We start from the raw sequence: 13,318 nt of genomic DNA, 5'->3' as shown, positions 1-13,318 counted from the left end.
TGGCAGAAGGAGAAGCAGGCTCCATGCAGGGAGCCCGATGTGGGACTCGATCCTGGGACTCCAGGATCACACCCTGGGCTGAAGGCAGGCGCTCAACCACTGAGCTACCCAGGGATCCCACACTCCTTTTCAATTCTACTGCAATCACCTATTCAAGACCTTTTGATCTCTTGGAAGTACTTCAACAACCTAACTAGTCCCTGTGATTCTGCTTTTATTTGCAATCTATTCTCCTTAGAAGAGCAAAAATAGCTTTTCTTTTTTTTTTAACATAAATCAGATCATGCTATTCCCCTGCTTGTAACTGTCCACTGACTTCCCACTGAACTGTAAGTAAAATTCAAACTCCTTATCACAGCCTTCAAAGCACCCACATGACTTGAGCCCTGGCTACTTCTCCAAAATCAACTTGTATATCTGTACCCTTCAGCCTCTCTGTTCCAATCATGCTAGCCTTTCAGTTTCGTTAACACACCAAGTTTCTTCCTAACTTAAGGCCTTATCACATGTCATTCTTTTTGTCTGAAATGCTCTTCCTCCTGGTCTTTACACAGGTAGCTTTTCTCCTTTCAGGTCTTGACTTAAAACCTCACCTTCTCAAAGTGACATTTCCTGACCACACTCCTGAAACATGTTCCTTTCCTTCATAGTACTTGCCACAATTTGAAATGGTATGCATGTATGTGTATTCCATTTCTTTCCTTTGTTTGCTATCTCCTCCACTATACTGTAGAATCCATGAGGGCCAACACCAAGGTGTGTATCATTCAACAAAACATACCCTGAATCTGACAACATGCATTCAACTGATACTTGGGGTTTTTTTTCAACTGATATTTGTAAAATAAATAAATGACTAGTATAATGTATGCCATTACTAAAGTAAATTCATTTTTAAATAAGTATAAAGCAAACTGATAGGGATTAAAGTATGAATAAGGTGTAATTTTTATAGAATTGTTTGGTCTATTATCATCCATAATATGAAACAAAATAATCCTTAGGAATTGAATATAATGTTTAGATACTTAATTCTACTTAGGCAACCGAAATATTCAAGAAAATGCCCCATTTGGGCATTCAAGAACGATACTTAAAATACTGCCATTTCAATCAGTTTAAACTTCACAAATAAAATGACAAACGTTTAACATTTCAGGCAAGAATATAGTCTCCCAGGGTGGCTCAATGGTTTAGTGCCACCTTCAGCCCAGGGCCTGATCCTGGAGACCTGGGATCGAGTCCTATGTCAGGCTCCCTGCATGGAGCCTACTTCTCCCTCTGCCTGTGTCTCTGCCTCTCTCTGTGTCTCTCATGAATAAATAAATAAAATCTTTAAAAAGAAAAAGAATATAGTCTCCCTTTCTGTAGTCTTACCCCATTCCAAATGATTTCCATACTACTGGATGGAATTGTTTTCATAAAATCTTTCAGACCAACCTACATCCCAAAAAGATGAATTAAAAACAGATAATCAAATCTACCATTTCAAAATCTCATGAGGAGAAAAAGACCAATATCATACAGAATATCAATGATAAATCATCTCTGATGCAGACATAAATAATAAAGAATATGAAGAAAAGAAGAAAGGTACCTCAAAATGTCTTGTTCTTCCACTAACCAGTTCAAAGTCAAATTCTACTACTTATTACAATGCTGGTTAGTACAATAGAGTGATTATAATAGTAAGTTAACAGTTGTCAAGTGCTGAGAAATTAGTGTTTCTGTTCTATAATATCAAACATTTACATTTTACTACTAAAATATTAGTAATAGCATTCTGAGAAAATCCCAAATTTATTCTAGTATCACAGAGGTTCCTTCTATGATGGTGATATTCACTTCAGTCAATTATTGATTTTAACACTGGGCCAATCAACCTAAGTATATTCAGTACTCTCAAGATGAATAAATATCTTTTACATATGGAAAAGACACCAATCATGAAATGAGTCTATAAGAATATTACATTACCTGTCTGTGAGAGGCTGGGAGGGCATTCTTTTACTCAGTGATGGAAGATCCAGAGAATCTGGCTTCTTATCCATTCTGCAACATGCTTGGATATTTAAGTATTTAAATATGTGTACTTTACCCTTTAAACATATCTGTCAATAAATAATTGAGAAAGTAGATTTAATTATGTACGTCCAAATATAGAGGCACCTGGGTGGCTCAGTGGTTGAGCATCTGCCTTTGGCTCAGGTCAGGATCCCAGGGTCCTGGGATCAAGTCCGACATCAGGCTCCCTGCAGGGAGCCTGCTTCTCCCTCTGCCTACGTCTCTGCCTCTCTCTCTGTGTCTCTCACAAATAAATAAATAAAACCTTTAAAAAAAAAAAAAAAACAGGGCAGACTGGGTGGCTCAGCGGTTTAGCGCCGCCATCAGCCCAGGGCGTGATCCTGGAGACCTGGGATGGAGTCCCACATCAGGTTCTGTGCATGGAGCCTGCTTCTCCCTCTGCCTGTGTCTCTGCCTCTCTCTCTCTCTCTCTCATGAAAAAATAAATAAGATCTTTAAAAAAAATTTTTTTAATAAAAAAACACAAAAATAAATGTCACCTAGCTATTTATATATTTTAATAATCTTAAATTATGCTAAGACATCACAATCATAATAGGTACTTTACGTATTTTAATAATTTCTGCTTACATTTTATGAAAACATCTGACAATGATACCCACTAAAATTCTATCGCTTTCTATTCTTACTAGAAAAAAGTTATTTTTTCTGTATATCACTAAAATTTTCTCGTTAAAAGTACAAAATACAAACAACTAAATATATAAAATCAACAATTCATGAAAGTTGCTTTTATTAGGAAAAAATGAAAAGAAATATATTCATTGCAGTGATGAGAACAGAAAAAAAATAACCATGTAATTCTTTAAAGTAATCTTATCAGAACCACTAAATTGTTTGGCCTAAACACTGGAAGAAAGGTAAAATCCAAAGAATGTAAATATAGGAAAAATGAATTTGTTGAAAGGTGCATTAGTAGGCCAATTAGAATAAACTAAATTTTTAAATGGCCAATTCAACTAAGATAATATTGTGAAAAGTTATTTTCATTGGAGATGAAGAAAAGGAATAATAAGGGATAAAATACTATGTGAAAGAAAGTATTCTATATAAAAAAGACAATGAACAGTAAGAAAACACTACGTCAGTTTTACAAATGTTAACTTCAGTCACCGTAAGTAATATCAAATAAGTATTTCTGAAAAACTATAATTAAGGGGCACCTGGCTGGCTCGGTTGGAAGAACATACAACTCTTGATTTTGTGCGGTGATGAGTTCAAGCCCCACACTGGGTGTAGTACTTTAAAGAAAAAAGTTAAGAAAACTATAATCAAAAATGTTTTGTTTTATGGGCTCACATAACCTATAAATATATGCAAAAATAATCAACAAAGAAAACAGTAAGAAACAAAAGAGTAAGAAAAGTACATTTAAAGTAATTATCATCCCTGGGATAAAGGAAGAATGTTTCTTAGATAACAAATACCAAATCTGAACTGACCACTGAAAAATTTCATTTAAAAGGAAAAACTGGGCAGCCCGGGTGGCTCAGTGGTTTGGCACTACCTTCAGCCCAGGGTGTGATCCTGGAGACCCAGGATCAAGTCCCATGTCGGGCTTCCTGCTTGGAGCCTGCTTCTCCAACTCTGTCTGTGTCTCTGCCTCTCTCTCTCTGTTTCTCTCATGAATAAATAAATAAAATCTTTAAAAAAAAAAAAGGGAAAACTGCTGAGCTATTAGAATACAAATACATTACCAATTAAAACATACTCCATCATCTGGATAAACCAAAACCTAATTATCTTTCATTACCAAATTAAATACTGGTGAATTATTTTGTTTCATAAATTTTTTAAAAGATTTTATTGATTGATTGATTGATTGACTGATCTGAGAAAGAGAGCATGAGCAGGGAGAGGGGCCAAGGGAGAGGGACCAAGGGAGAGGGACAAGCAGACTCCTCGCTGAGCAAGGAGCTCTATACAGAGCTCAATCCCAGGACCCTGAGATCATGACCTGAGCTGAAGTCACATGCTTAACCGAAGTCACATGCTTAACCGACTGAGCCACCCAGGCACCACCTTACATAAATTTTTTTTTAAAGATTCCATCTATTTATTCATGAGAGACACAGAGAGAGAGAGAAAGGCAGAGACACAGGCAGAGGCTAGAAGCAGGCCCCATGCAGGGAGCCTGATGTTGGACTAGATCCCGGGACTCCAAGATCACACCCTGGGTCGAAGGCAGGCGCTAAACCGCTGAGCCACCCAGAGATCCCCCATAAATTTTTTATTGTAGTAATTCATGTACATAGTTTTAAAATCAAAGAGAATTATAAAACTGATAACAAAACATTAAACCCCCATTCCACTCCTTTCAGTCTCTAAAACCTAGTCCCCACATATCAACTCTTAGTTGTTTTTCTGCTATTTATTTTTATATTTATGAGTAACATGGTTCTACTGTTTTATTTTCTAGTTATAGATCTTATTTATTGAGGTTTTCCTATGGAAAACAAGGACTTAGATTTCTTACACTACCACTACCCACCACTATATCAAATATCATCAACACCACCATACCTAACTCACCACACTCACCTTACTTCCTCCTTCTTCAGAAGCATAGCATAGTGGTTAGAACATGGACTCGAGTCAGACTGCCTATGTTTGAAACCAGCTGTACCTCATGCTAGCTATGTGGCAATGAATAAGTTGCTTAACTTCTATGTCTTTGCCTCCTCATATATAAAATGAGGTATAATGACAATACCTGTTCTATAGGGTTACTACAAGAATTAAATAAATTAATGCATATAAAGTACCTGGAACACAGTAGGCACTAGATATATCTCTGCTATTTTATAACTATATCACAATTTCTCATTAAATCAAAATCTAGTATTTACAGTATTATGACCAAGAAAACATTCTGCTGAGGCCAGGAACAATAAACATTTGGCCACTGACACAAGGGAGAGAATCTGAGAGAATCTACCTACATATTCTACTACTGAAAAAAACCCAGGCTTCTGTTAAGGCAAGTGAGGGCCAATCACTTAGCTGCAAAGCTAAGGATAAGAATCTGAGAGTGTAAGTCTTAGTCCTGTGGTGTCCAATACAGTGGCCACTAGTCACATAAAGCTATTTAACTTTAAATTAATCAAAATAAGATTACATTTAAATTTGGGTTCTTTAGTCGAACCAACCATGATTCAATTACTCAATAGCCACATGTGGCAAGCAGCAAGAAAAAGGCAACCCTTCTTCTGGATGGATGCAAACCATGATCCAGGGACCATAGCTTGGAAGTAGATTAGGGGTTGGCATTTCACTGCCATGTGCCTCCTTGGCCAGATTCTCTCGTGCCAGTGTAAGTAAAGACCCTAGTTTCTGCTATTTCATCCATCTTCCATTTTCCAAAATTCTGTTGCCATCTCTCCTCTGTTACCCTCTTCTCTCTCATTCTTTGGCTTTATGGGTTTTTATCTTAGTATGATCCTTTACTCTCATTTCAATAGATTCCATGTGGATTTAATCCTCCAACTAAAAGGCTGAATCATTACTTTTCCACTCGTATCTTGTACTTTCTGTTAGGATTCCATCTATCAGTGCTGAGAATCTGTTCCAATCAATCATACAACAAATGTCAAGTAGATACATACCTGAGTAGGAGAGATGCAAAAAGACTCCACAGTCTATGTTTTTAAAAGAACACTGACAAACAGAATTACAGATATGGGTTTTCTAAATCCTATTCTCTAGAAGCTAAGCTAAAATTCCTACCAAAGTGCAAAAGTTACTTTTCAGAAAAACTCCTCTAGACAATAAAGCCTCAACAACAAAGTGACTCCTAATTCTAATGTTTTTTGATTTATCAATTTGATGTATAATTATGAACAAAAATAGAAGAAATAAGTATCATATTTTTATTACAAACCTGTGCTGGTGGTACTTGCAATGGATTGTTATCCAAAATCATTACTTGTAAATGATGCAGCTTCCTGTAACAAACTGGGATTTCGGTCACTTTATTACAAGAGAAATCCAACTTGACTAAGGGAAGATCTCCTAATTCTGTTTAGAAATGAAAAATAATTAAGTTAAATTTGACACAGTTCCTCTCTTATTCATTTCAGTAAAAATAATGAGCATCTTACCATCTGGCAACACATGAAGATTATTTCTTCTTATATTTAGCTCTCTAAGTGAATGTAATTTTCCCATTTGTTGGGGAAGGACTTGAATCTCATTGCAGCTAATATCCTAAGGAAAATAAGAAAATTATAACAAACTTAGAAATACAGACCTATATCCATTTTAAAATTAAAGCACACAGCTAATAGCTGTTACCTATTACCTACAGTGCAAAGTTACCTCAAATATGGTTTCTCTAAAAATGGATTATCTGGCAGATTTCTATTTATATTACATCATGAAGTCAATCTAACACAGTTAACAAATGTTTCTGTGCAACATTGTGAAGTTATAATTTAGTACTACATAATTCAGCCTTTTGGAAATCTCAACTGAAGACCGTTCTCGCCAACCAAAACCAGAAATAAGGATAATCCAGGTAGGGATCCCTGGGTGGTGCAGCGGTTTGGCGCCTGCCTTTGGCCCAGGGCACGATCCTGGAGACCCGGGATCGAATCCCACATCGGGCTCCCGGTGCATGGAGCCTGCTTCTCCCTCTGCCTATGTCTCTGCCCCTCTCTCTTTCTCTCTGTGACTACCATAAATTAAAAAAAAAAAAAAAAAAAAAAGGATAATCCAGGTACTCTTCATTCAGAGATAAAATAAAAAACAACTATCAATCACTATGATAATTTGTCAATTACAGTATTTTTGAGTTACTCTGTTGGGCAGAAACTGAGAGTCAAGGATTTACAGACTTGAGCTAGAGAATCAAAGACTATGGACCTCTTTCTCAAAGGGATACAAAATATGAGGAGTTACAATCTCAAAATTCTGTGGTTCACATCATAACCCAATGACTTTCTAGCACCGAATCTGAAATATCTCAAGGTTAAATGAAAATCCAAGTCCTGATTCAAAGGTAAATGATACCAGTTTTCCATAATAAGAGACAGCTTAATTGTGCTCTCCTCTTCCTCCCCTTGAAGAATAATCTTCAACAAGATCTCATAGGGCAGTCATTCCAGACACATTGCAAATGAAATTCACATTCGACTGCAACTGCCCCTAATTTCCAACTTTCACTGGAAATGATATTAGTTAGCGTGGAGGGAGAAGAGTGGCACATACATTCAGTTTTACCAAAAATAAAAAAAGCAGAAGGGTAAATTCAAAAGAATATTAAAGCCGTGTAGGGAAAATCCAATACAACTAAGATGATAAGAAAAATGTATCCTACATACTTCTTTCAAATTGTATCTAAGGCATCTTCATTCAGTGACAAACACTTATCATCAAATACCAATTATTTGCTAGGCCCAGTTTTAGGTGCTGGGGACACACCAAGAAATAAAGCCAACCAAAATTCCTACCCTCACAGCTCTTTGTGGAGCTTATATTCTAGCAAAGAGATTAGATTATATAATATGACAGGTGCTGCCATTAATATATGTTACGTAACATGGTAAGTGCTGTGAATAAGAAAAACAGCAAGATAAAGGAAAATGGCAGTGTAATAGCAATGAGGAGGGATATTAGCAATTTAGATTGCCTCACAGAGGGGTGCCTCGGTAGCTTGGTAAGTTAAGCGTCTGCTCTGATTGGCTAGGATCCTGATCTTTGCAGTCCTGGGATCAATCCCTATGTTGGGCTCCCTGCTGGGTGACGAGTCTGTTTCTCCCTCTCCCTCTGCCCCTTCCCTGCTTGTGCTTTTTTTCCTCATTCTCTCTCTCCTCAAATAAATAAAATCTTTTAAAAAAAATTTTTTTTAAAGATTGCCTCGTGGAGAAGCTGATGTTTGAGCAGTATTAACAGAGCCATGCCAATATTTAAGAAAGGAACATAAGGAACAATAACTGTAAAAAGACTCTTAGGCAAAACATGCCTGACATGAACTAAAGAACAGCAAGAAATACAGTGTAACTAGAAGGAAGTGAGCAAGGAAGGAGACTAAACTGGGGAGAGGGGTACAACTTAGGCTTTTACTCGGAGAGATCTGAACAGGAACCAGAAACTTTTTTTTTAAGACTTTATTTAATTATTCATGAGAGACACGGAGAGAGAGGCAGAGACATAGGCAGAGGGAGAAGAAGGCTCCCTGCCAGGAGCCCAATGCAGGACTGGATGCTGGAACTCCAGGATCATGCCCTGAGCCGAAGGCAAACGCCCAACCGCTCAGCAACCCAGGTGTCCAGGAACCAGAAACTTTTAAACAGAGATATGACATGATCTGATTTATGTTTTGACAGGATCACCTTAACTGCCATGTTGAGAATAGACTATTATCCAAATGAAAGATAATAAAATTTGGGGAAAATGGCCTTTAAATTACTACTACTGCAAGGTACCTGGGTGACTTAGTCAGTTAAGCATCTGCCTTAGGCTCAGGTCATGATCCTGGGGTCCTGGGATGGAGCCCCATATCAGGCTTCTCCTGCTCTCCCTCTCCTTCTGCCTGCTGCTACCCCCTGTTGCACGCTCTCTCTCTCTGTCAAATGAATAAATAAAATCTTTTAAAAATTTAAAACGACTGCTTCCTATAAAAAAGTTTCTATGGGCAGCCTGGGTGGCTCAGCGGTTTAGCGCCGCCATCAGCCCAGAGTGTGATCCTGGAGACCCGGGATAGAGTTCCACATGGGGCTCCCTGCATGGAGCCTGCTTCTCCCTCTGCCTGTGTCTCTGCCTCTCTCTCTCTGTGTGTCTCTTGTGAATAAATAAATAAAATCTTAAAAAAAAAAAAGTTTCTAATACTGGAGATTTCCATACAAAAAATTCATAGAAATTTGATAGCTGCCCAGAAGAAATAAACCCAAGCACAAAAAAACTGACCTACTCACCAATGGATACTCTATAAAATACTCTACTGGATATTGGAACCTAAGTATATTTCCTAGGTTTCTAAGGACAGAATTTCACTGAGTTGGCTACCACATTCTTGTGGAAGACTGTCATGGGAAACATTCCCATGACAGATAATACCCATAAATTCATTATGTGCTTTACAACTGTCAATTAGCCATCCTAATGCTATCTATCCACTGTTACTTATTTCAAAAATTTAAATAAAAGCACAATAATTTTATAGTGCCTAGTGAAATATGGTATTTAATAGTTTAAAAACATTCTATGTAGCTAAAAATACTAGAATAAATCTAAAAGTCCTAAATATTTTTTAAATTTTATTTAAAAACTATCTCGTGTAATGCAATTTAGAACACAGGGCCAAAAACTGAATGAAATAAAAGAAAAAGAACTTTTACAGCCATAGAATAAAGTGTAACAGTGTCCAAGTCAAAGAAGATATCGGTCCCCTTTTATTATGAATTTGTTAAATCACCTCCAGAATCTTCTGTTCATTTGTAAATATAATGTTAAAAAGGACTTTAATAAAAAGAAACATTTTCAGGATAGAAATAGCTAAAAATATGTGGAAAGGGAGGAGATTGGGGGATGGGGTGACTGGGTGATGGATACTAAGGAGGGCACGGTGATGGGATGAGCACTGGGTGTTATACTATATGTTGGCAAATTGAATTTAAATAAAATAAATAAAAATAAATAAACAAAAAGCTAAAAATAAAAAGTAACAAAGAATAGAAATACAGAAAATATAGAAGGGAATAAAAGTAACAATTATGTTTAAGCTACAGAAAAACAGACCTTAGAGTTTGGTAAAATGGAGAGTAGATATATAACAGATTACAAATATCTGAAGGGAAGAAAAGTTGTCATTATCTATACTTTTTCACATGGCAGTCCCAGGACCAATAGATAAAAGTGATAGGGGCATGTATTTTTGTTCAAAATAATAAAAATAACAAAGCTTTGCAAAAGAGAATAAGGTATGCCTCAGTGACACACAAAAAGATTTATCCACCACTGAAGTTATATAACTAGATGTGTCAAGGATCCTGTATTAGCAAGTGGCTAAAATCCTATGATTCTAAAACAGTGTAAGACTAAGTTTAAGGCAGTCTCCTTGTATTATAATTGCACATACATTAATGAATAAAAGAAATTAAAAAATGACATTCCTGAAATTTCTGTTCATTACATCCTATTTGCACATTAACTTGCCACTATAAATAATCATGGATAAATTTCCAAGAAAACTTTTGGCCTTCCACACATAATAAAGTCATACTTAAGAATACATTACTCAAGATAAAAAATAAAGAGCAAGGCACATAAAAAAAAAAAAGAGCAAGGCACATTGTATGACATGGAAACGCTGGGAAGAAAGAAATGTCTTCTGCCTTCCAAGTCCTTCAAGCTGGACTAAGAATCAAATTAACATGAAACAAATTAACAAGAGAAAATCACATTTAGATTCATAAATATGGAGAATCCATACAAACATGAAATTCCAAAGACAGGCAGCAAGAGGCCTATGTGACATCCATAGCTAAGCAGAGAGATAGGAGTCTGGAGACACAAAGGGGAGGAAGACCATCATTAGCAGGACAGTGAGAGATGTTTGGAAAAAAAGTGCTCCTTGATTCAAGTAAGTGCCTTAGGTAAAGATGAATCTCTTTTAATAGGCTCTTCTTTCCAATGTAAATTTAGGATGTTGAGCGGGGAGGTAAAGAGATTTTCTTAAACCAATTTTTTTATTACTTTCAACTCAAAATAATCATGCCAAAGTAGCCCATCTTGAGACCACCTGCCCTTAGCCCCCTACAGAAGTAACAGAAAAATGAGAAAATAGGTCAATACTTTAAGGATATACCTATGTTCCCCTCAAAGTTCAATGTCCTTTAATACCTAAAATGTTCTGTTCAAGGTAATTAAATTATTCCTATATTTCCACAGGCAATTATATATAATGGCCTCTCCATTCATCTTGGTCCCAAAAGTGTTATAAAATCACATGGGAATATAGGATAAGCAGAGTTATTTTGTTCATTCTATTGTTTGCAGGCATTGTACTCTCTTCCTCTTATCCCCTTTCTCCAAGGCTTTCATAGTAGCCATGTAAAACCTTTTAAAAAAAAGGTATCTTTTCCCAGTCTACGAACTTTACTGTACCCAAAATGAATAGACAAATGCTTATTGGTTTAAAAAGCATTTCTTAAGACATATAAACAAACCTTCTGACTTCACTAGGACTAAGGACCAACCAGGCTTTTATTGTGGATGTGAGCGAAAATTAGACATAAGCAACAATATCTGAAATTTTACTAAGGTGAACATAAACATATACCAAATTATTCTTTTAAAAAAATTATACTGAAATTTCATAAAGAGCAATCGTCCAAAATATAAAGGAATGTGTTATGTACATTATATATCATACACGGTCAATGCAACTATTTTACTCACCAATTCCATTAAATCTTTTAACTTCCCAATTTCTTCTGGGATGGACACTAGTTTATTATTACTGACGACCAAAACTTTAAGGGGAAGATCAAATAGGTATTTTGGCAAAGTTGATAAAAGATTTCGACTGAAAAGAATAAGAAAGTCTCATTACGGGATAAGTCTGAAATCTCTCACGTTATGTTGAAAAAGAACAAATCACCTCAAAAATAAATAAAAAGCTTTCATCAAATTATGATTATCATTTAATGAGCGCTTACTTTGTATCACACTAAAATCCTTAAATGCATTATGTCATTTAATACTCACATTAACCCATGAGACAGGTAGTACTATTTATCTCCATTACATGAATTAGAAAACAAAGGTTAAAACTGACTAAGTGACTTGCCCAGACACAAAAGATCGTAAAGCCTGTGTTGTTACCTATGATATTGTCTTACATTATCATCAGTTCTCAAAACCCAGAATCATTCTTCTCAGCTAGAAAATGCCAGAACCTTGTTCTCTAGTATTATTTCACTGCACTCAATACCTCCATGCCTCTAACAAAGGACAGGTTCCATGGATAAGTTTGCATGCACTAAGTTCAAATTTATGAAAGAATTAATAGAATTACATCTTCAAAAACATGTAGTAACCCTAACCCATTCCCTTTTCTTATGGGTTTACAGCAGAAAAGCCCACTAACACCTTCATCTCAGTTCAAAGTTGATAAAACATTCCTATCTCTGTGGATAAACTTAAATATAACAATTAACATTTATTGAGTGCTTACTGTGTGTCAGGCCATGTTCAGAGTACCTCACATGAATTAACTTCACTAACGTCATAACAACTGACTTTGGGAAAATAGAGCATCTCATGCTGCCCATTTTACAGAGGAAGAATCAGTCAAAAAGATATTAAGCAAACTGCTCAAAGTGACACAGCTGGTAAGAGACACAGGATTCAGGGACGCCTGGGTGGCTCAGAAGTTGATGGTCTATCTTCAGCTCAGGGCATGATCCCAGGGTCCCAGGAAGGAGACTCACATCAGGCTCCCCACAGGAAGCCTGCTTCTCCCTCTGCCTAAGTCTCTGCCTCTCTATCTGTGTGTCTCTCATGGAGAGAGAGAGAGAGAGAGAGAGAGAGAATGCCAGGATTCAAATCCGGGCAATATGGCTCTGGGGTAACCTCAACCTACTGAGGATCAAATTTATATACCAATATAGACTGATCCAAATGATCCCTGCTGTAGACACAATGTTTGTGTCCCCCACAAAATTATAATGCTGAAACCTAATCCCCAATGTGATGATATTTGGAAGTGGGGCCTTTGAGAGATGATTAGGTCGTAAGAGTGGAGCCCTCATGAACGGGTTTAGACCCCTTATTTAAAAAAAAAAAAAAAAGGGATCCCTGGGTGGCGCAGCGGTTTGGCGCCTGCCTTTGGCCCAGGGCGCGATCCTGGAGACCCGGATCGAATCCCACGTCGGGCTCCCGGTGCATGGAGCCTGCTTCTCCCTCTGACTGTGTCTCTGCCTCTCTCTGTGTGTGTGACTATCATAAATAAATAAATAAATAAATAAATAATTTAAAAAAAAAAAAAAAAAAAAAAAAAAAAAAAAAAAAAAACACCTTAGAGACCTGCCTTGCTCCCTCTACCAAGTGAGGACAGCTAGAAGATGGCTGCCTACAAACCACCAAATCTTCCAGTGACTTGATCTCAGATTTCTCAGCCTCCAGAAATGTGAAAAATAAGTTTCTGTTATTTATAAGGCACCCAATACATGGTATTCTATCATAGTAGCTCAAACAGACTAAGACAACTCCTCTACCAAAAAATATAAAG

The 13,318-nt window shown here is 36.7% G+C and overlaps 1 protein-coding gene across 9 annotated transcripts in view; it reads right to left on the bottom strand.

Annotated features, from left to right (window-relative positions):
• Nucleotides 1–13,318, bottom strand: part of LRCH2 (leucine rich repeats and calponin homology domain containing 2) — a 215,155-nt gene that overhangs the window by 144,337 nt on the left and 57,500 nt on the right. For all 9 annotated transcript variants that reach the window (XR_012026630.1, XR_012026631.1, XM_072817653.1 and 6 more), the window contains exons 4-7: nucleotides 11,485–11,611; nucleotides 6,186–6,291; nucleotides 5,966–6,102; nucleotides 1,978–2,111 (exon numbers count right to left, since the gene is read on the bottom strand). Coding sequence is in view for 7 of the 9 variants with exons in the window: in XM_072817653.1 (XP_072673754.1) it covers nucleotides 1,978–2,111; nucleotides 5,966–6,102; nucleotides 6,186–6,291; nucleotides 11,485–11,611 (504 nt within the window). In the remaining 2 variants the exon portion in view is untranslated. The remainder of the gene's footprint in view (nucleotides 1–1,977; nucleotides 2,112–5,965; nucleotides 6,103–6,185; nucleotides 6,292–11,484; nucleotides 11,612–13,318) is intronic.

This window comes from Canis lupus, chromosome X (genome assembly GCF_048164855.1).
Source record: "Canis lupus baileyi chromosome X, mCanLup2.hap1, whole genome shotgun sequence".
NCBI lineage: Eukaryota > Metazoa > Chordata > Mammalia > Carnivora > Canidae > Canis > Canis lupus.
Note: the sequence above shows the minus strand (reverse complement) of the source record. Positions and strands in the feature narration are given on the sequence as shown.